This window comes from Esox lucius, chromosome 9, assembly GCF_011004845.1.
Source record: "Esox lucius isolate fEsoLuc1 chromosome 9, fEsoLuc1.pri, whole genome shotgun sequence".
NCBI classification, from domain to species: Eukaryota; Metazoa; Chordata; class Actinopteri; order Esociformes; family Esocidae; genus Esox; species Esox lucius.
The window spans coordinates 18,206,123-18,230,718 of NC_047577.1; the positions used below are offsets into that span (position 1 = coordinate 18,206,123).

The window sequence follows — 24,596 nt, forward strand, 5'->3', positions numbered from 1 at the left end:
GCATAGCATACCACCATTCCGGTGCAGAGCTGCATCCATCGACAGCCGGGAGAAGCTAAGAGAGCACTGAGCGGACACAGACACTCCCTCTCTGTGTGTGTGTGTGTGTGTGTGCTTGCCTGTGTGTCCCCAGCCAAGGCACCATCGTTTTCTCCTCCTTCTGCACTCTTCCACTACCACCTTTACCCCACAACTCTAGTCAGGAGGGACACAGGAAGGTAAAGCCTCCTTTGCCTTGTCGTTAGGATAAAGGGATCAACGAAGGACAAAAGAGCGTGAATATCAGCTGCGCGATCCTTTTCTATCCCCTTTCCCGCCGCCTGTCCGTCGCTGACAGTCCCCCCCGCGTACGTGCAGGCAGGATGATAGCGGCACAGCTTCTGGCGTATTACTTCACCGAGCTGAAGGATGACCAGGTCAAGAAGGTGAGTGACAGACATTTTGGAATGCACTTGTCCTTGTAGAATGTAGAGGCCACTGACAGCCATGGCCACCGGTTGATGGTTTATGCTGTCACACATATCAATAGAAAAGCCTGCGGGGTGAGGGACGACGCCGGGAAAGGCAGGATGGAGTTTTGACAGCAAAGCCCTGATGAACGTCTCATTTAATTAAGACGAGCGACTGGCCTTGTTCAGACTAAGAGTTGGAACATGAGTGTGCAGTTTTTAATGAGTGTCCTTGAGGATGAGGATGTGCTAGCTAGGTAGGCTAGCTAGTGGTGGTCGTGATGCAGACTGGCCCCCCCACCCCCTTATCGCCGGGAAATGTTTCCGGGGCGTCTGTTGCCAGGGCGTCTGAAGTAGACAGGTGTCTGTGAACAGGGGGCTGCTGGGAAGGGAGTCGTGAGGTCTGTCTCTCCCTTTCTCCCTACCTCTCCCTCTTTCCCTCTTGCTTGCTCTCTCTGTCCCTCTCTCTGTTTCTCTGTCTCCATCGCCATGGAGACGGTTAAAGTGACAACCCCCACCTTGCTTGGCTGCCCCCCTCCCCCGACACTTGGCCTGTAACCCAGTCAACTCTTGTGTGATTCCCGTCCATCACAGGGAACATGCTACTTACAGATAGACCCTCATATTACCCTTATTGCCATTGGCCGAAACCGGTAAAACACGCTTTTCAGGTTTATAGCATCTTTGACCCATTTCGTTTTCCCCTGAAAAAAGGATGTTGGGACTGCGCTCAGGCATTCATTTTACGCCTGGTACATTAGGTTACCCTCAGAACAGACATGAAACAACGCACAAAATGTGGTCAGAAAAAGCCTCACAGCATTTTGTGAGGTTCTCTCAGGGGGCAAATAATAAATAAAGCCTAAACTTGTTTTGACCTAAGCTGTGTGACACCCCGACGATCTCGAGAAACACAGTACGGACAGAATAAGGGCTCCCGAGGGACTGGCAGAGTGCGGGATAGGATTTGTGATGTCATACGTGACGTGTAGTAGTACACGGATCAGCTGACCAACGTCTGATTCACCAGAGCAGTGGAAAGGTGACGTCCCCGGGGGTATAAGCCCCATTAACCATTACAGCCCAGCTTACACTAGAACGCATGACGGCCGATTCATCAGAACAAATACGAGGTAACACAATAATAATGGCGTGAAATGACGCAAAACTATGTCAACTATTACCACACTAAATGGTTTAACTGTAATACAATTTACAAGAACGCAGAATTACCCTAATTTGGGTCCTAGTGAGGCCTGCATCACACGATGAATGACAATTTACAACAACAGTCTGTAATGGTCCTGTAGCATAACATTACTTAAACACTAACATCACACATATGTGAGGTCGGCTCAAATATATTTCTATCAGGCTAAGTATAACACAGCTACTGGCACTTGTGCCATAATAATGCAGAGTTATAAAGTTCAGCTCAGCTGTGCTCCAGGGGTCTCATAGGGAGTGCTGAATATTTTTTATGAATGCCACTCCAAGAGATGATGTCAAAATGTGTGGATCACGCCCACGTATAACCTTTGGATTGACGCTGGGCACCATTCGTGCTCCGTGGAATAATTCAACAAATAACAGGTCTGACCTCAAAGTCCTGAATTTACCCCTTAAGCTAATTACCTAAATTGGTTGAGTAAGCCAAATATTACACCGTTATAACTGGAGATACTTTCCTCGCCAGATCACATTATCAGGAAAGAAATGCAGGCCATAGCTATATAATTAGGGCCAGGGATTTTTCATGACCATGTGTCCGGGTATCCTCCTACCACTAACCATCCATGTCAAAACATTTCACATCCATTCTCATTTCTAGATTGATAAGTACCTGTACTCCATGAGGTTCTCCGACGAGACGCTGCACGACATCAAGTGCCGCTTCCGCCGGGAGCTGGAGAATGGCCTGGGTCGTGACACCAACGCAACGGCCACCGTCAAGATGTTGCCAACCTTTGTCAGGTCCATCCCTGATGGGTCAGGTAAAGTGCCCGGATTTCAATGCAAAAGCACTCCTTTGTGTCTTGGTTAAGGCTACACTTCCCACAGGGATTAAGTACTAAAAATAGAAGCACTCACTGTATTGTAAATCACTTCTGATTAAAACATCCGCGAAGTGGCACATTCATACAGTATAGCAGTACATTGAAATTCACTCACACTGATATTAGTTGCCTTTCTGCATACAATAATCACAAGCTAATATACTATACATTAACATAAACAAAGGATAATGACAGCATAAATCACATTTGGATCTGCAGCTTGCATATTGTATCGATCCACATATCCTTTCAGACTATTTAAATTATATACATTATACAGTTTATACTGTTATTAAGCACTTTAAATTGTGCTACAATCCCAGCCTCATCCATTCTGCAAAAATGTGCTGAGGTTTTTAAAATAGCCAGTCACATTATGGGACATCAGGCTTTTTGTGCTTACGATGTGGCCACCATATTGGAACTTGGCAGGTAATATGGCAACCAAGCTCCGTTGTTGTGGATCCAGAAGCAAAACAGAGCTTTCAGTGGCCAGCCTTGAGTGCATTAGGGCTAGATGCTTCTGTTCAACATCGACACGTGATTACAAAATACACCAGGTAAATGTAGCGTGGAGAGCCTATATGCACATTGGGAAGACGTCAGGCAGCTGAATTAGGAATGCATACATTCTCAAGAGTAGGGGATGGGCACCGATAATAGAATATTCGATTACCCGAAATGTATTTAGTATTCGAATACTTCGTGTGTATTCAATTAACCCCCATGTTTTTAGGTATATGTATTTTTTTTGTTTAAATAAATAGACTTGAATGTTATTTTTCTAAATCCTTTTAAAATTCGAATCCTTTTTTTGTTTTTACATATAACGATATACTATGATTTTTTTTTTAAGTATAACGTTTTAAGTCGTTTTTATAACATGCGCTCCTTCACACGTGTTTGTTGTTTACGTTAGTAGTGTGGTCGGGCCCAGTCAGTCAGAATAACGCAATATATATTTCTTAGGCTACTGTTAGCAAGTGGATGAAAGTCAACTAATTCAAGGGAAGATGGAATATATTTACTTAATTAATGTTGCCTCCGGAAGAAAAAAACTGTCCACAAAACGCTACGTAAAGTTCAGCTTATTCTAATAACAACACATACTATTCGGTTAGTAAAATATGGTCCAATGCACATCCCTACACTACAGTCCCACAGCGCTCCTTCCAAAGCCTCGCATTAACATTCGAACGCGTCGGTCCAAAGTGTCACGTGCTTCACTTGCAGGCAGTCAGTATAGCCGCCCATTAACAGTGCATTAACAGTGCATGATATCTTGTACATCACAGCAGGCTCCACCACTGATACTGATATGTCTTCCAGATAGAGAAACAGGGGTCCACTATTGGGATAAAAGGGGGACAATTAGTATTTTATCTTCAGTTTATAGTATATTAATCTAATGCACTGTACATCTGTTATTGTTATTTTCTAGACCTGAAGTTTGACATCACTGTTTCGTCACTGCTGCTTATCATCATTAGGTAGCAGGCTCAGCCCTTATGAATAACGAACTAGAGAGCACATACATTGCACATGCATTGGGTTAAATGTCAACAAACAATACTCCCAGCATAAAGTTAATACTTTTTGGATTGGGATGGGACATTCTTTGTTAAAAATATAAAAAAGCTACTTTAAAATGCACTTCTAATCACAGTAACCATTGTCAAGAGGCCCTTTCTTCAAATAGTCCAGGAAGGGCCATTCTATGTTGGTAAACAGCATAGGCTGCATACTGTAATTAGCAAAGCCCCAACAAGGTTAGCTGGTAGAGGTGTCGTATGATGAAGGCATCTTGCTGTGAACATTTCCCTGTAATCACACTCTATAAATAGCCACAGATTTTCAGTCGCTGGACAAGAGGGGTCCAGAAAGGAGGATTAAGTCAAAGGTTAAAGTTGACCTGGAAAGCTAAGCATGTGAGTGTAAAGTATTGTCAACAATTAACTTAGTTGCATAGGCCATTAATGCCAAGATATAACACATTCGATATATTTGCTGTGATAGTATCCTTTACGCAGCAGACACCAGGAATGTCAGGCGTGAAGAACCCTGTGTCATCTATACTGCAGTAGTTCCCAAACGGGGACAGCAGCTTTGGGAACCAAAGAAACAGACTTGCCTGCTTTGCCAAGCAAACCATCATCGTCTTGCTATTAGGAAAGTCTAATTCAAAAGTGCCAACAGCTTTCTAGCTATTTTTCAGCTGTTTAATTTTACTGTTCTGATGCTCTGTGCTTTACAGGAAAATAATGCTCTAAAAGTCAATCAGAATCATTTACTCAACCATACCATGGTATAATTAAGCAACAAGGCACAAGGGGATGTGGTATATGACCAATATACAACAGCTAAGAGCTGTTCTTAGGCAAGACGCATCGCAGCGTTGCCTCGTGCCTCTTTGTAATGCGAGATGCCTTGTTGCTATTATGAACTGGTTACCAGATGTATAAACAATACAGAACTGTAGAACTTAGAATGTAGGCGTTGTAAAAATATCGGCAAGGGGTCTTTGCATTGTTCAAACTCTATGTATACTACATCTTCCCCATATATAATCTATATAACGTGCTACTTTGGGCAGGCGTGCTATCTGGGCCAGTGACATCTTGTTACAGACAGTTCATGGAACAGATAGTGATGGTGCTCAGTGGTCAGCACCAGACACACGTAATGTAACTAGATCCACTCAGTGGCTGGAGCTGAATGTAAGGTCTATACAAACATTTCAGAGGACTGTGTATCATTTTCGCTGTATAAAATCCTGACAGGGTAGCACCTGGCAGGCAGTCAATTCGGTTCACCAAAAAGGTAATTTCGGCTTGGTAAACTTTAGAATAAAGACTGTGTTGTTTTATATTTTATATTTCTGTCTCTGAATTTCTTTAAAATCAAACAGAAAAAGGAGATTTCATAGCTTTGGACTTGGGTGGCTCCAACTTCCGCATACTGCGTGTGAAGGTGTCACATGACAAGAAGCAGCCGGTTCAGATGGAGAGCCAGGTCTACGAGACCCCTGAGGACATCATTCACGGAAGTGGAACGCAGGTGACAATAACTCATAAACACCCCTCACCTTGAGGTAGATTGTCTTAGTCCAGGACTAGGTTTGATCTGTGTCCACGAAACCAGCCCTTAAACACCTAATGTATGCATAGTCCAGGCCAGTCTGAAACATTATAGCCTGCAAAATGAATGTGCTATGGTCCATAAGGTTCGCCAACAGATCGGCTGTATCATAAAGTCTTCTTGCTACAACATCATGGCATTCACTCAATATTCTGGTATTGATTAGTTTGGCTCACCAATGGTGAATGTTGGGTATGACATCACAACAGTGTTGACCTCTGCTGACCCCTGTTGCCCATTAATGTTCACGAGAGCAGCTGGCAACAGAAACGTGACACCCACAACAATTCTGTCACAACCTAGGTCAATGGATATTGACTGTGATTTATTAAACAAAAAAACCTTCCAAACTGCAACCTATAATTATTTTGCTCAAGGACATAGTGTTGGCCAGCACAATTACTTTGGTTAGCCAAGCAATGACTGGCCATCATTGTCACGATTCACCAATTAGCCAGTTTAATTTGTTAATTGGGGGGTTTGATGAGCCAATGGGATTGGGTTGCTGCTGCTGTAATTATGTGTCTTGCGTAATGATTTGCACAATGTAAGAGTTCTTTTTATATCCGTAGCTCTTTGACCATGTCGCAGATTGCCTTGGTGACTTCATGGAAAAGCAAAAAATCAAGGATAAAAAACTACCTGTAGGATTCACTTTCTCCTTCCCATGTGCCCAAACCAAACTGGATGAGGTAAGATTTTCCAATAGTTTAATATTGTATTTCATGCTATATGTGAGATATTTAGCAACTATTGTAATATCATTACACTTTAAAATGCATAGGATAAAAGTATAAGGGAATTCAGCAACTTATATATACCTTTTTTCAAATATTGTTTTCCCCATAGCTAACGTTAGCTAGGTGTTTATAACACATTAGTAAAGAAAGTTCTGGCTTTTACAGGCCGTCTTATTGACTTGGACAAAAAAGTTTAAAGTGAGTGGTGTGGAAGGCATGGATGTCGTGAAGCTCCTGAACAAGGCTATCAAGAAAAGAGGGGTGAGCTTTCTATTTTCTTAATAATAATTCATGACCACATTTGCCACTAGAAGATTATTAAAAAACATCTATTCTGTTTGTCAGGACTATGAGGCTGATATCATGGCAGTTGTCAATGACACAACCGGAACAATGATGACCTGTGGGTTTGACGACCAACGCTGTGAAGTCGGAATCATCATAGGTAAGGATATATAGCATTTATTTACTTGAATAAATATTTGTTTGCATATTGCCTCAAAAGGGTTCTTGATACACGTCGAAATGTCTACAATTGTCATGGCATTTTAGAATAATGTGGCGCGCTGCAGTACAGCAGTACAGCATTCTGCTGTGGCTTCCACAACACCCCAACCAGGGTACTCACTGGACCGGGTCTACTTTCAGGTACTGGTACTAACGCCTGTTACATGGAAGAGCTGCGGCACATCGACCTGGTGGAGGGAGACGAGGGAAGGATGTGTATCAACACAGAGTGGGGTGCATTCGGAGACGATGGCTCCCTGGAGGACCTCCGTACAGAGTTTGACCGGGAGATCGACAGAGGCTCTGTCAACCCCGGGAAGCAGCTGTAAGTCGTGACTGTGACGGTTAGCGCTGTTCCAGTGTGATGTTGCACTGTTTCCAGTGGGATCACCAGCAAAGCAAATGGCATTAAACCAAGAGCATCACATATACAATCATTTTGACAGTTCAAGATGCATTTCTATGAGGAACGGCTTGTAACCTGAAAACGCCATGAATCATGGCCTTGGGTAGTGCAGCGGTACTGGAGCAGAACATTTCTATTAAAGTCAACAAACTAAAGTGGGCAATAAATAGTTAATGGTCAATTTGTTATCCTAGGACCGAGGATAAACCGGAAAATACTGCAGTCCTTGTTTAACCCAAGTGTGAATATACTAAAGGCATAAGCTATGTCCTGCACGCCTTTTACATCTCCGAGAAAAATTTGGGTTACAGTTCACTTAACAATAACTTCAGAGAGAATGATGTGAATTTCTTTACAGAGAAAGTGTTTGTTTTTTGCGAAGGTTTGAGAAGATGGTCAGCGGGATGTACATGGGGGAGTTGGTCCGTCTCATTCTGGTGAAGATGGCCAAGGAGGGACTCCTGTTCGAGGGCCGGATAACTCCCGAGCTTCTGACAAAAGGGAAGATTGAAACAAAACATGTTTCAGCAATTGAGAAGTAAGACGGTAACCATGAAGAACTCGTACCAAGGACAATTTACACAGCTCCATTGTTTTTACTGACTCTGTATGACGCAGTTTAAATATTATTTAATTAAACCATTAGCGCTCAATAACTATATGAATGCCACCCATTGACTTTGCTCTTCCCATGACAGGAGCAAGGAAGGCCTGACTAAATGCAAAGACATCCTAACCAGGCTCGGGGTGGAGCCTTCTCACGAGGACTGCGTTTCCGTGCAACACGTGTGCACCATCGTATCCTTCCGCTCTGCGAACCTCATCGCAGCTACACTGGGAGGTATCCTTACTCACCTGAAGGACAACAAGGGCGTGCCTCGCCTGCGCACAACTGTGGGCATTGACGGTTCCATGTACAAGATGCACCCTCAGTGAGTACTCAGCCGGAGGCGGAAAGGACTTTCTTTACCTGTAGTTCGTATACTCAACCACTGTGGCCTGAAGTGGGTAGAGTATATGAAGCCACTGCATCCTTTGCTCCTATCCGGCCCATTGATCTCCTCTTTCCTTCCCTAATAAAGCCAAATAAAGCAATTTTTTCTCTAAGGGTACTAAAGAGAACATAAATATAGACACATGTTTTAAAAACAATACGCTGGTCTCTACTGCAAGTGACGATGCATTCTCTCTGCAGATATGCCCGGCGTCTCCACAAGACAGTGCGGCGTTTGGTGCCCGATTCTGACGTCCGCTTCCTACTGTCCGAGAGTGGAAGTGCCAAGGGCGCTGCCATGGTGACAGCCGTGGCATACCGTCTTGCCGACCAGGCGCGCCAGATTGCCCAGACACTTGCAGAGTTCTGTCTGAGCCAAGCTCAGCTGCTTGAGGTAAAGACGAGGATGAGGACAGAGATAGAGAATGGTCTGGGGAAAGCGACCCACAGCTCAGCCACGGTCAAGATGCTGCCATCTTACGTGCGGAGCACACCCGACGGAACAGGTGAATTCATGAATTACACAATGAATACAATTTAGAGTTAATTGGATCCATCTGAATTGTAATTGATTTAATGATATTGCACTTTCATAAGGATGTTCCTTATTCTAATCATAGGGAATACGATTATTCCCTTTAGTGTTTTGATAATTGATGTTTCTTAAAAAAAGAACATAAAAAAGTTTTTTATAATCCATGTTAGTTTGACTTTTACTGAAATGTCACCCAAAATTCCTGCCTGATCTGGAGAACAAACAGATTAAAGCACAGATTTCATGTAGAGCATACAGTTTGAAATAAGAAAATCCCCCTTCGAAGCATGAGAATCTTATGTAAAAAGTTTGAATGGGATTGTAATATTATTAACTATTATTAACTTGTTACAGAAAACGGAGATTTCCTTGCTCTGGATCTGGGAGGGACAAACTTCCGAGTGTTACTGGTTAAGATCCGTAGTGGGAAAAGACGGACCGTGGAGATGCACAACAAAATCTACGCCATTCCCATCGAGGTCATGCAAGGGACTGGGGAGGAGGTACGGTATCTGCTGTATAAAATGACTGGAATAACGAAATGTCCTTAAAATGACTGAAATCACACTGATTCCATTAGTTGTGTTATTTCAAAAACATTTTCAAATCTTCAAATCAATACATTTTGTCTAATGTATTTTCCTCCACACCTAAATGAACAGTCGGCCCAACATAAAACAATGAATCATTAAAATGAAATAAAAATGGCATTATATATACAGTATGCAATCTGAGTGAAATTAGACGCTGTGTTTCTCTACTGTTTCTTACAGCTCTTTGATCACATTGTGCACTGCATCTCTGACTTCCTGGATTACATGGGCATGAAGAGTGCCCGTCTGCCCCTAGGCTTCACCTTCTCCTTCCCCTGCCACCAGAAGAGCCTGGATGCGGTGAGTGGCACAGTTCACCAAGCACCTATCCCAGACCACACCCCAAATAACTCCTATCCCGCATCCTCCCCCCAAAACATAATCACTTTCAGGTGTATTTCACCAAACCTTTTCAGGGACAGTCATGTCATGTCTGCTGGAACCATCAAATCTGTGGAGGCCTCGGATATCAAGTGAATCGGTAATGAGCGGGGTCCGTTGCGCCCTTTCCGTTTTACAGGGTATCCTCGTGAACTGGACCAAAGGCTTCAAATGCACCGACTGTGAGGGGGAAGACGTGGTGGAGCTTCTACGTGAGGGGATCAAAAGGAAGGAGGTGGGCGTTGGCCGAGACATGTTACATCACAGCACTATGATAACATTACACCTTCCACCATGGAACCCAAAAATAACTGCTGTGGGACTGCAATTTCACATATGCCCCATAACTGAACAGCCACTACACCATATCAGTCACTGTCACAACACAACAGCCCCGTTACCAGTTAATCTTATTTATAACACCATCTAATTTATTCAAAACATCCCCTTATGCAGTTGAACATGCTGATACTGTACCATCCCAAGTACAAATGACATAGACCATATTTACATAGAAAATACAAATTTACGGTACTATATACTATGATGCAAATAAGAATCATATATAAACAGTATTTTTTTAATTGATTTCACCCTTTTAGATAAAGGATGGGGTAAGTATTAGTTGAATGTCAATGAGTACATTGACTCTGTTGACCAGAAAAATAGTTTAAATTGAGTCGTAATGCAAAGGTGCAAAATTTGAAGAAACAATTTGCATAGTTTTATTAATGAAATCCAAAATAAAAAAAAATTGTAAATCCTGCAGACAAATATTAGGGCATATTAACTATTGACCTTTTTGGAAGTATGGGTTTGAAATGACCAAATTTACAGCAAAACATTTTAATTATAGCAAAACTTTTTCATTTGTAGCAAAACATTAATAGGATCTATACGAATGTGAATATGATATCTCTTCGTTAATTGTCTGCGTGTCTGCATGTTCTTGCATGTGTGTTTCTGGGCCAGTCTCCTGACTGAGCTTCTGCATAATGATGAGTGTGTGGAGGGTCAGTGGGTTGCATTGTTCTTTGAAAAGTGTCCGTCATCTGTCGGCTGAAACACCCAACATTTCCACGGGTAAAAAGTGATTCATTCATTCCCTGAAAAACAACCATTTGTGCACAATCTCAGAAACATACTGAAAATATTATGAAGAATTGTACTTGACTTCTGTCAAGGGTGGTCGATCGGTCTGAGCCATTGACCCCAGCACACATATACAGTGTGAGTCGGCAGGGGCTGGAATCTGCCCTCCTGCTCTGACTGACTTTTCCCATCTCACACTGTTCTTGCTCGTCAAGTAAAAACTCATTTACTAAAGGAGTGGAACTCCACACTTATAATACGCTCCCCCCAAATAATTTTTTTAAAACAAATAAAACAAAACACATAAACTAAGAACTTTTGACAAAATCAAGGTAGGATTGTTCTGGCTATGTGTGGATGTCAATTTATTTATGCCAAAGATTTAGTTCTTATTATAAGCATTTGTGGTAGTTGCAGTTTAATCTAATTACTCATAGTTGTAATTTTTGTGTGTAGGAGTTTGACCTGGATGTGGTGGCTGTGGTAAACGATACTGTTGGAACAATGATGACCTGCGCATACGAGGAGCCCACCTGTGAGGTTGGACTTATTGCAGGTAATGACTGTCAACAGTCCCCCTAAAATGTATGTCATTAACTGTTATGTACAATGTCCTATATTGTGTATCTGCATATTGAACAGTACTACACAGATTTACCCATTTTAAAATGGCTGCTGAAGACTGACAATGTTACATGCATTCTCCAAGGCACGGGGAGTAACGCGTGTTACATGGAGGAAATGAGAAACATTGAGACGGTGGAGGGAAACGAGGGTCGCATGTGTGTCAACATGGAGTGGGGCGCCTTTGGGGACAACGGGTGCCTGGACGATATTAGGACGCAGTACGACCGCGCAGTGGATGAGAACTCACTGAATGAGGGCAAACAGAGGTGATGGTTGTATCTTGATGAGTAAAATATCTTTCTGGACACAGGGTACATTGTCAATGATGGTTTTAAGTGGGTTTATTTTATTGGTTGCTGTTTGGTTAATGTCTTGAGTGTGCATATGTAGCTCAGGGGATTCTTGACAATTGGGACAATATCACTAACATTTTTCTTATTACCCAGATGTTTTGTTTCAAAGTCTAAGCTACCACAACATGTAAAGGGACTGCTACATCATTGCTTTAAATTTTAAGAAAAGCAACTAAATGGATTAATGTCAACAACATTAAAAGGCATTACATGTTTACATGTGTTGTCCAATAGGTGTTTACAGGCCTTTATTCTCCTAATGTATAATAAACATTGCAAAAACAATTCTGTCTGGTTTTACAACATGTAACTGAGATGTCTAAACAGTTGTGCATGTTTACCTCTGTGTCCCAGGTATGAAAAGATGTGTAGTGGTATGTACCTGGGAGAGATTGTAAGAAACATCCTGATCGACCTGACCAAGCGCGGCTTCTTATTCCGCGGGCAGATCTCTGAGACACTGAAGACCAGAGGCATCTTCGAGACAAAGTTCCTGTCCCAGATAGAGAGGTAGGTAGAGAGGAACTTGTGATTAATCACTCAAAAATTCTTGCTGTACTTAAATATTACCCTATTAGCTAAGAATATGTGCCTAGGGACATACAAAAACAGCCTGTCATACTTATACAGGACATTATGCTATTAGAAGCACTTACAACAATTACAAATTGTGGACAACGATGGCATTTACTACATTGTTACAAACAAATAAGAACATTGAGACAGAACGCAGTAGGAATGTATGCCGCGCTAAGATTAGGTGTGATGAATGAGTCACCATCCCAACGTCCAATGACGCCAGCTCTTCTCCACTGACCTCTGTTGCCACCGCTCCCACAGCGATCGCCTGGCCCTTTTGCAGGTCAGGGCCATCCTTCAACAGCTTGGGCTGGACAGCACATGTGATGACAGTATCATCGTCAAAGAGGTGTGCGGCACCGTGTCCCGCCGCGCAGCTCAGATCTGCGGAGCCGGAATGGCTGCTGTGGTGGACAAAATCCGTGAGAACAGAGGGCTGGAACATCTGGACATCACCGTGGGGGTGGACGGAACGCTGTACAAACTACACCCCCAGTGAGTAACAGAGGGGGAGGAAGAGGGCGGAAGGAAGAGCAATACAGCCAGCATGAAGTCATAGCATATGTCCATACTAAGTTGTGAATTGACTTGACTGTAAGAAAAATTAGGACACTTCCCTTTGCTATACACCTGATTTACTTGCACATACATTGGACTCAAAACTGTAATGAAAAGGCCTTATCAATTTAAGACTACATATTCTTAGACAATAAAAATGTGTCTCTATACAGCCCTTATTCAACTGACTTCACCCACTCTTCTGACTGTGTCTGTCTCCCTGTCTCTCCAGCTTCTCCCGGATCTTCCACCAGACAGTGAAGGAGCTCGCCCCAAAGTGCAACGTCAACTTTCTGTTGTCAGAGGACGGGAGTGGCAAGGGTGCAGCTCTCATCACAGCCGTGGGCTGTCGCCAGAGAGAGCAGGAGGCGCAGAATGCGGCACAGCAAGCCTAATGAGCTGTCCCGCCTGTTGCCCCCGACAATGCCCTCCAGCTTCGCCTCTTCCAACCACCCGCCACAAAGCCCGTCGCTCGATCTCCCCGCACACCTGACCCATACAGCCGTGACTCCACCTCCCCCCACCTGGCCCTTCTCACAACAAGGGAGACATGTCTGCATGCAAAGCGAATAACATCAGTACACAATATTAATTTAACCATAATTTATACTGAACCAGAAGTGTGTATCGTGTTTGTACAGTTTTCCTCGAAAGCTTGTCTAATCCCGTACAATGTTTGTGTGTTTCCAAATTTAATTTTTGTACGGACAGAAATATATTATTTGTATTTATATAGGCCACAATGAATCAAGTAGGATTTTTATAGCGGTTACAAAAGTAGTAGTATTTTGCTGGATCTCTCAATTGAACCAGTGAACATTTCATCCAATGAATGACAAAACTAATTTACAACAAATACACTTTTTAGACAGGCCTAGAGTTAGGGTATCTTTTCTAAAAAGGGCTTGCTGCTTATAGGGTCGAATTCAAGAGTCACGGCTGAGTACACTCCGCCTTCATACTGTTCTCCCACCATATACGATACTACTACTATTTTTGTGTATGTCTGTCAAAGTAACACAATATTTATTCCCACCTTCACCTAATAATTTTTCTTGAGGATCTTGGAGAGCTTCCCCCCATTTGAAGTGTAATACCTTGTTGATTAATGTGAATTACTGCTATATTTTAGGTGTTGTATTGAATCCTACTACCTACGCATTGCGTGCACAAATAAATGTTTGTCGGGCTTCTAGAAGAGTGGCTACTCCGAGCGCTTCTGTGTTTACCTGTGGCTGAATGTCCCTGTGAGTCCTCCTGTAACATGACCTGTAGCTTTATATGTCCAAAGCTGTATGGAAACTGCATGCCTTATTCTGAGACAAATGGAGGGTACTGGATCCTTTTATTTTATACAACAAAATAGATGTTTCGACAAGTGAAATGTGAAATTCATTAAATTATATTTTGTTGTGCAGTAAATACTGTGGAGATGTCCCTTTCTTAGAATTCAACTAAACACCAATTATTTAACCTATAGAAATAAAAATGTATAATCTGACAATATGCTTCCTCACGAAAACATATAGGCCTGGAAAAGTTTATTTTTCTATTATAGTTAAGGGTTCTTCAACTAAGACAAACATGGGTTTTTCGGTAGTTTCTGCAAACATTGGGGCTTGAGTCTGTGGTATTTGTGACCATCCACCATCCTGCCCACAACCCCTAGCAAAACTTAACATCCTTTGAAGCTAAAAACATGTATTATTGCACCTAGTGGTCATACTAAACATACTGTAGCATAGCACCATATTGGATCAACTTAATTTGTGCATTCTTTTACAAATCAGGTGTCCCTAAAATGCAAATAATTCATTACTTTTTGTAATGTAATTTTTTAGGTTTTAATTTATGTAGTGGTGGTGAGAAGAGGTGGAAAGTTGGGTAAGTTAAAACAAATGGTTATTTGAGACAACCCTTGTTTCTAGGCAATCACACACAAAATGAAGTATGTTTAGGTAGAGGTCATCATTACATTGTTATGAATGTCACATGAAATGGAAAAGCTTTTTGGGAAGACAATTGCAAATGTCTGTGAGATACTAAGTCTTAAAACAATTTCAGTGAAAAGGGTTAGCTAAAAATAAAATGATTTAATTTCCCATTATTACTTTAGAGGGGAAATCTGTCTGTTATGGATGTTACACTCTCTGTTATCAAAGTTACAGACTTCTAAAAATATTGCAAACTGAACATGATATTTAACCATGATGGTGTGATAAGAAGCAGACTGGCCGGCTTTGACAATTTGAAAATGTTTGCAATTTCCGCAGTACTTCTTGGACTGGTGTATACATGTAGACTCCTATTCGTTCTTGTACTGGTGTATACATGTAGACTCCAATTCGTTCGTGTACTGGTGTACACATGTAGACTCCTATTCATTCTTGTACTGGTGTACACATGTAGACTCCTATTCGTTCTTGTACTGGTGTATACATGTAGACTCCTATTCATTCTTGTACTGGTGTACACATGTAGACTCCTATTCGTTCTTGTACTGGTGTATACATGTAGACTCCAATTCGTTCTTGTACTGGTGTATACATGTAGACTCCAATTCGTTCGTGTACTGGTGTATACATGTAGACTCCAATTCATTCTTGGACTGGTGTACACATAGACTCCTATTCATTCTTGGACTGGTGAATACACTTAGACTCCAATTTGATTACCAAATTAGTTTGTTATTGGTAATGTTTATTGGTGTTTTAATTGTACTTAAGTGGCAGATTTATTTTTCGTATGCTGGAAAGGTGTTATTTTCTAGTAAGTTAAAGAGGTGGAAGTATGCCAGTCATTTAGGGAAGTGTGGGGTAAGTTAAAACGAAGGGTTATTCATGCTAAGAGACTTGGAAATATGTACTTTTCTTGTAAGTTGAAGAGGTGGAAGTACACTAGTCATTTAGGGTAGTGTGAGGTAAGTTGATACAAAGGGTTTATTTGAGACACACCTGTTATTTTGGTCAGGCGGTTGTCAAACAAGGCTTCCTTAGCCAGTTGCACTGCAGCGATTCCATGTGGTAGGTTGGACGTCTGCAAAGTTGTTGGCCGAAGAATGTGTCTACCTCCAGCTTCTGTGTTGGCATAAACTTCCCAGTGGAAGTAACATTGTGGAAGTAACATTGTGATAAGAAGCAGAATGGCCTGGCATTTGAAAGTTTTTGCAATTTCCATAGTGCTTCCTCGACAGGTATAAACTTAATCCAATTTGTATTTTCAATTTCATTGTATTATTGGGGAAAAGAATAATCGTACTAAAGTGGCAAATTATTTATCTCATGGTAAGAGTTACTTTGTTTAATCAACTACATTCTTGTCATCAATAGTGACTGATCCCTAGCTCAACGTGACAGGAAGTGTGTGAAATGCAAAAAAACAAATATCCATTTCACATCTTCAAACCTGTAGAACATGTGATGATTGTATCTTGTGATACTTACCCTACCCTAACCAACATCCACTATGTGTATGCAATTGATACAATTTCAAAAATTGCCTACAAATTGTCACATCGAAATAGTATCCCTGCCCTACACAACTGGTCAATAAATTTACACTGAACAGATCTATTTGAGTGCAGGCAAAAACCCAACCCTTATTTTGGAAATTTAAGCCAGGTTTTCAGAACTTATTTACAGTAGAATACAATTCTGGTTATTTTCAGGGACACTTAACTAAGTACATAATTTTTATAGAAATAAAAATTACTATTTCACTAGCTGATGGTGAACGATTAAAAAAAAAGGGGGAAAATTGCTCAATTTACCCCAGTCCCCCCTAACCAATCCATAATGCCTACTGAAGTCTGTGCAGCCACAGAATTTGCCGAACTGGAGAGATACGCGTTAATTATTAGCTGTTCATTTACAGAAATGCAAGAAATGTTATGTCTGAAAACAAAAAGCTAAATATTGCTGGAAACTGAAACTGTGTAGTTAAGTTTGAATAGATGTCTATAAACGAAATCTAGGTCGAAGACCTCTGCGTTAGCAAGCTAACGTTAGCTTTTACCTTCTCGTTTTCAACCAGTGGTCAGCTAGCTACAGTACCCGAATTAGCTAGACATGCTAATTGGACCGTGGTAGGTGTCAGCTATGCTATTATAATTGTAATGTCAATAAATTGTTACAAACTGCATTACTGTAGTTGGTATAACTGCACACCGTTGGTTGTTGTGTGAGCACGAGACTACATTTGAAGGAAATGTCAGCAGAACAGGACCTAGCTAGCTAGTTAGCCATTTGTAGCTAACTTGCTAGGATGGTGGCATTTACCGTGGCAATATCACTTTATTTTCCTGTTAGCAAGGTTGCATAAATAATTTGTCATAAATAGGATTATTGTCGTATGACTTACTAAATATAATGTCATGACGTATGTATATAGTGATTATTATTAAATTATTGCAATGCACATATACTGTACCGCTACATCCACTATCGTTGAACCTCAACAAGGTGGACTATTGCTAGCTTACTGCAGATAATTCTTTCGCCTAAACATTATAATACATGCGCTGTTGTTGTTCCCTCGCGCACACTTATTCCCGCCTTTATAATGACCTGTTATGGTCAATTGTGCTTATCACCTGTGCTCATTCAGTACAGACTACAGCTATCCACGCAACTAACATACATGTTATACCTGTAGGATAGAAATAAAATATTGCTTTAATGATGTAGCTACTTCAGTTATGTTTTATAATTGTTCTTTCAACAATACTCTGTTGACCATATCATCATATCTTGGTTTCCAACAAAGGTGCACTTCAAGCTTGAGTTGAGACACTGCACGGCTTGGGGAGTCCTGCAAGACGGCGAAGTAAAACCACCCAAACAAAGAATTTGCATCCCTCAGATAACCTTACACATCCAAGGACGCCTGCTAACTGCGTGGATACAACTTCAGAACCTCCGAGCAGCTCCATGAGTTTATAAAGTGTAGCCACCCGGCCCCGTTGTGGCCCATGCTCCATACCCCCTGCCCTCCCTTCCTTCCCTCCCCTTCAAGCTGACACAGAATCGACAGGCACCCTCCCGGCACCACCTACCCATCCACCCCGTCCCGCATCCTCAGGCAATGGCGTCGGGCACAGAGACCGTGCACTACATTCATCTGCACAACTCCAGCCAGTCCGTGCTGGAGGCTTTGCGCTCACAGCGGCGCGAGGGCCTCTTTTGCGACGTGACAGTGCGCATCCACGACGCCTCACTGCGCGCCCATGCCTGCGTGCTGGCCGCCGGCAGCCCCTTCTTTCAAGACAAGCTGTTGCTCGGCCACTCCGAAATCTCAGTGCCGCCGCTGGTCCCCGCCGAGACGGTGAAGCAGCTGGTGGACTTCATGTACAGCGGCTCACTGGTGGTGCTCCAGTCGCAGGCCCTCTGCATCCTCACCGCAGCCAGCATCCTTCAGATCAAAACGGTCATTGACGAGTGCACCCAGATCATCTCCCAGAGGAAGGTGGCTGCCGCGGCAGCAGCCGCGGCGAGCGGAGCCGGCACCGGAGGAGGAGGGGGGATGGCTGGCGGAGTCCTGCCCAAGGTGGAGGAACGGGGAGGGGGTAAGGGGAGGGAGAGCGGGGGAAGTTGTGCCGCTGGCGGCGGGGGTTACCAGAGCTTCTCTAATTTTGCTCTGGGGGACTGTGGGGCCAGCAACATGGGCGCGGGCCTGGGCGGCGTCAGCGTTAATGTCAGCGAGAGTGGCCCCGTGGGCACCCTAGAGCAGACTAACCCGGTTGGGCTGATGGCTCTGGCGGACATGGGCTCCGGGTCCCAGTGTGGGGCCGATGGGCAGAGCTCAGTTCTCATGAAGAACTCCGGTTGCACACAGGAGGTGAGGTACAAGCTGAGGGACCTGCTAGCGGCGACCGCAAACGGTGCCAACGCAGAGACCTCAGGAAACCTCTCGGCCGGCAGCAGCTCTGGTAGTGGGAGCCTCGACAGCATCGGCCGGGACAGCATCCGTAGCAACACGGCGGACATTTCAGAGGAGCTTGTTGGGATGGATCGATATAGCGAAGAGGAGGAGATAGATGGACGGGATAGAGGGAGGGATGTGGAAAGGGACAGAGGGCCAGGAGGTCACAGCCGCAAGCAGAGGCAGCCACTCAGGCTTCAGGTAAGGTCACTGTGGTTGCCGTTTTATGGTGAGGAGATACGCAGCCAGAAATCATATATAAATTCAACACAATTTTTACATGGCAAATCGCTTGGCACAAAGTCCTATATCTACCAAAACATAAAAGGGAAGTTGCTGTCATGAACTTCTTCTGTTCCCGTAGTTACTGTTCCATGGACTGAAACAACCCTATTATCGATTAGTCATTAAACCTGTTAACGTTTACTATTCGGTGAAATGCCAGGATCACTTTTCAATGCAGAATTTCCTGTTACATTGTCCGTCTGCCAATACTGTAGTCTAAATTACATTAACGCAGCTCCCTTTGTCCATTGCGTAACAGGGATTTTTTTATTGTAGCTGTCTTGAAAATACCTAGCTATACAGTACACTGCAACTGTATGTATTGTCTATGGTGATGCAGTGGTCTGGGCATCTGCCTCCGGTTGCATCATGAGTTCAAATCTGTCTGAATTCTCTTTTAGCAAAATCTCTCTATTGTAGATTATATATTGAAGCAATACAGCACTATGGGTGTGGTATATGGCCAATATACACTGATCACTGCTGTGTGCTCCAGCTAGTAACTGTTTGTAGCAGAGTGCCTGGAAACAGCACTTGTGGTAGTATTACTTTTAGAAACGGGTTACCAAAGCAGTTATAAATGTAAGACGTTATCTCATGTCACACCCATGGTATACGGTCTCAAGTACTGCAGCTTTCACCCAATCAGTAATCAGGAATTGAACCGCCTCCCAGTTTATAATTTTCTTTACCACCTCTAAGGTCCTTGGAGGAGAGGAAGTGGTGGTGAAGAATGAAGGAGTGCAGGAGTCTGACGGAGGAGTCTTCTCCTTGGAGGAGGGAAGACGTGTCGGAGAGCAAGAAGGCACACAGGAATCCATGGCCAACTTTGGCCAGGTGAGTCTCATCTTGTATGTCTTGTTGTTGGATAATGATGGTGGCATGTAACAAACCCACAGTACCCACATGGGCTTGATCTGTATGTCCTTGGAGGAAAGTGTCTAAATAATCATATTTTCATCATTATGACAAATATAGGATGTAGTACTAATTGTAGTCCGCTCTGTTTTACAGGAGGGTGTCTTTTATGATGAGCCTGGAGTTTTTTCCCCTGAGGCTTTCTGGCCACAGAGTGAGCCAGCTCAGGCCATGTCCTTCAACCCAAGAGGAAGAGTAAATAAGCCAATGTCTCCCCCTACCTCCACACAGTCCATCAACAACCAGGTCTGTTCAAAATGTTGTTTACAAAAAGTGATTTCAAACCTTTGTAAGCTGTAACCTGGAAGTTGTTAGCCTGAAACATATTTATACTCTGTGCTATCCTAATGCAATACAATTAATTATTATTTTTGTGGTGAAATGAATGATTTCCCAAAATCAATACTTTTGGGTCTTTGTGATATTACACAATGCAAAATAATATATAGTATCTATAAGTGTAATCTGGAACCAATGCTTTGAATATCCTTCCATTGACACAACTGTTGAATAATACATAATGAATATTTGAATAAGAAAGACAAAATAGAGTGTAAAACATCATCCCCCTTAGAAACATAAAAAATCTTTCCCCACAAATTATGCACTGCCCAAATCAATGTAATTTGGTAAATGCCTGATTTATACATTGCATGGGTTAGCAAGACTCATAGCCCTGAGTATATGTGCCAAATGTCATAACTCATGTGCCCCTTATTTCAGTTACAATACTTCTGTTCCTTTTCTAGCTACTTTTTCAGTACCCAGTCAGCCAATCACAGCAGTCAGCCTCATTCTTTGTGGGTGGGCCTATAGTGATTGACAGCATGGCTGGAACGGAGCCCAGCCAACAAGGTCAGGGTCCACCCTCTGCGCCAATGACCCCAGCTCCACCTTCATCAACCTGTGGCACACCTGGCCCCTCCCCCTCATCCCAGGGATCTGAGACTTCCTTTGACTGCACTCACTGTGGGAAGTCGCTACGTTCCAGGAAGAACTATAGCAAGCACATGTTCATACACTCCGGTAAGCCACCACATATTTCAATATACTTCACCATCCCTTCAATTTAATACCCTCCGAATCATTACTGATCATGACTGATGTCAAAATGCGTGTGCTGTATCGTAATGCAACTCTGATACAAGTGATACTAAGTGTTTTCTGCCACGCGCTCACCGCAGGTCAAAAGCCTCACCAGTGCAGCATCTGCTGGCGTTCCTTCTCCCTGCGTGACTACCTGCTCAAGCACATGGTGGTGCACACGGGAGTGCGCGCCTTCCAGTGCTCCGTGTGTGGCAAGCGCTTCACCCAGAAGAGCTCGCTCAATGTGCACATGCGCACTCACCGGGCGGAGCGCACCTTCCAGTGCACGGTGTGCCACCGGGCCTTCACCCACCGCACCCTGCTGGAGCGCCACGCCCTGCAGCACGCCCACCACGCCGGGGTCCAGGGGCAGGGACAGGGACAGGGACGGGCGCTCCAGGTGACCCCCAAACACAGCCCTCAAGCCCTGGCAGGGCCCTCGGGCATGGGGGCCTCCGCCGGTATGGGCGGCGGCATGGCTAATATGCCAAACCATGGGCCACCCTCCTAGAGTGAGAGAGTGAAGGGCCCGGTCCCAGACTGATCTGTCAGCCCTATCCCGGACCCATGTGTTGATCTGAGAGGATTGCTAGGTAAGAGCACCTTGGTGGAAACTCCATCTAGCCGCATCGGATGCTAGGTAGAGGCTGCACCATATTTCTTACACCTAGGTAGTCTATTAAATTATGAAAGAGGCAGTTGTCTATCAGTTCCGAAAATAGGGAGGAGAAGTGGTTTGAGATTGGGAAAGAAGATGAGCGGGAAAAGGGAGAGTGGGAGAAATCTGCGGGGGGACTTTTTCAAGATATTGATGCGGGGGGGATAGAGAGACCAACAAGTGCAAGACAGTGAGAAAGTAGAGGAGAGCAAGCCAAGAAAAATAGATGCAGGAGGAGGAACAGACGAAGAAAGCAAATTAATGAGTTACCATTACAGATCAAGACCGATGTCGTAGTAACACTATAAGTACAGGAGCCACTGGAAAACCAGGATCATATACCTCTAAACAGGAAGAGACGGGAAATTTAAGGACTTTTACTTTAAAACGTGACAAGAAACGTTTCAGCATGTTTTACACATCTAAAAAATTACCTCTGCGGTCCAAAGACAGGCATTATGCTACACACATTTAATAAATGCATAAAAAAAAGCAAAACAGCTACATGAAATCTCTTACTTTTTAAACCTACCTAAAGAAAAATATATATAATTTTCATTTACATTGTTGATATGCTACAAGTTTGTTATTGTCACTCATTTGTAATTATTTGATTAAGAAAAAAAAATAAGCCAGATAACAAAAAAATTGAATAAAGATTTTTCAGCTTAGGTGAAACTTGGTTGGTTAAATGAGAAACAAGGCTTTTTAATTCATGTGTGCTTATTTTGTGTGCTTGTGGGGAGCTTGCCAGTGAATAGGAAGGTTCGTTACAGAGAACTATCAAATGTTTCTCCAACAGCTTAATACATTTTTTTAAATGTTTTTAGTGTAACTAAATAAATCATGAGGAAATACAATCACCCACAGTCGATTTGACAAGAAGTGGATGCTATGCTAATGTTATGACCATGTTAATATTTATTTACAATTTGAAAATGATCACTATGCACAATACATTTTTGCACATTGTGTAGTTTAATTCAGCTTTATATATTGTCCTGGCCTATATATTTCCTCAGAGATAAAGATATTTACCATAAGATTACCCATTTATGACTTACAGTCATTAAGACAGAATGTTTTGGTTATTTAAAAAAAAAACAAATATTTCCCACCTTAAAGGTGATGTTTAGAAATAAAATAGTATAGACTCTACTAAACCTAAAGGCTAGATCAGCCAGTGAGACCAACAAAGACACTTTAAGATCCCTTCTTGCTTCACTATAAATATTGTAAAATGTCCCTACAGTGAGGGCACATTCTGCTTGTTCATAAGAATATCCTTTAGCTGGTCAAGGTTCAGCTTATTCACTAGGTTATCTGAATCTACTAAAGCTCTATTAATAGGAACTATTGATCTATAAATAGTTTATTGATCAGACAAATCTGTGCAGTCTATTTTAACAAGTAGGTGATTAGGCTGTTCCAGAGAAGTTGATATCCTCATTGACTCTCAATAGTTTTAGTGCATTTGATCTTAAGTGGACCCATGTACAGTACTGTATTATGTGTGCTTGAAGCCATGTAAAAAAAAAAAAAAAAAAAAAAAAAAAAAAAAAAAGCTTCTCATAATTGTAATAACATGGTTTGTTTGGCCTTTTATTTTTAGGATTTTAGAATTTTGACTGTTGTTGTTCTTTTTAAATATATTAATGCAAGTTTGTATTGACCTGTAAGTTAAATACTGTATCAGTCAAATGTTTAGACATCCCTACTCATTCAAGGGTATTTCTTTAGTTTTACTATTTTCCACATTGGCGAATAATAGTGAAAACAACAAAACTAAGAAATAATACATGTGAAATCATGTAGCAACCAAAAAAGTGAACAGTAAACAGTTCAAAGTACATTTCATATTGTAGATTCTTCAATGAAGCCACCCTGTGCCTTGATGTTAGCTGTGCACACTTATCTACGTTCATTTGGTAGTCACATGAAATGCATTTCAGTTAACAAGTGTGTCTTGTTAAAAGTTAATTTATGGAATGATTTTCCTTCTTAATGCGTTAGGGTGGTTATATTGAGGGCAACAAGGTATAGTGGGCATACAGAAGACCATCATTCTGTCTGTACTGTAGTAGTCCATATTATGTCAAGAACCGTTCAAATAAGCAAATACTTGACAGTCCATCATTGCTTAAAGACATGAAGGTCCATCAATTCGGAAATTGTCAAGAACTTTGAAAGTTTCTTCATGTCTAGTCGCAAAAAACATCAAGCGCTATGTTAAAACTGATTCTCATGATGACCGCCACAAGAAAGAAATACCCAGAGTTACCTCTGCTGCAGAGGATCAATTCATTAGGGTTACCTGCCTCAAAAATCAGCAGCTAACTATACCTCAGACTGCAGCCCAAGTAAATGCTTCATAGAGTTCAAGTAACAATATATCTCAACATGAACTGTTCAGAGGAGACTGTGAATCCTTTATGGTCGAATTGCTGAAAAGGAACCACTACTGAAGGATCCCAATAAGAAGAGACATAAATAGTCCAAGAAACAAAAGAAATGGAAATTGGATCAGTGGAAATCTGTCCTTTGGTTGATGACTCCAAATTTGAGATTCTTGATCCCAACTGCCATGCCTTTGAGAGACACAGAGTGGGTGAACGGATGATCTCCGCATATGTGGTTTCCCTAGTTAGGCATGGAGGAGAAGGTGTGTGGTGTGGGGGTACTTTGCTGGTGACATTGTCTAGGAGATATTTTGAATTCAAA

At 42.4% G+C, this 24,596-nt stretch overlaps 2 protein-coding genes across 2 annotated transcripts; both read left to right on the plus strand.

Moving 5' to 3' along the window:
* On the plus strand, positions 1 to 14,431 carry LOC105021496 (hexokinase-1). The gene is made up of 18 exons (XM_010889224.4): positions 1 to 425; positions 2,281 to 2,443; positions 5,415 to 5,563; positions 6,217 to 6,336; positions 6,550 to 6,645; positions 6,730 to 6,829; positions 7,033 to 7,216; positions 7,680 to 7,835; positions 7,996 to 8,229; positions 8,493 to 8,797; positions 9,181 to 9,329; positions 9,600 to 9,719; positions 9,940 to 10,035; positions 11,349 to 11,448; positions 11,602 to 11,785; positions 12,227 to 12,382; positions 12,713 to 12,946; positions 13,242 to 14,431. Exons 1-18 carry the CDS (start codon positions 363 to 365, stop codon positions 13,402 to 13,404), a joined length of 2,772 nt encoding a protein of 923 aa, XP_010887526.2. The 5' UTR covers positions 1 to 362; the 3' UTR covers positions 13,405 to 14,431.
* Positions 14,432 to 14,523: 92 nt separating this feature from the next.
* zbtb45 (zinc finger and BTB domain containing 45) lies at positions 14,524 to 23,421 on the plus strand. The gene is made up of 6 exons (XM_010889225.4): positions 14,524 to 17,093; positions 17,774 to 19,129; positions 19,916 to 20,050; positions 20,228 to 20,377; positions 20,881 to 21,157; positions 21,316 to 23,421. Exons 2-6 carry the CDS (start codon positions 18,092 to 18,094, stop codon positions 21,726 to 21,728), a joined length of 2,013 nt encoding a protein of 670 aa, XP_010887527.1. The 5' UTR covers positions 14,524 to 17,093; positions 17,774 to 18,091; the 3' UTR covers positions 21,729 to 23,421.
* The last annotated feature ends 1,175 nt before the right edge of the window (positions 23,422 to 24,596 follow it).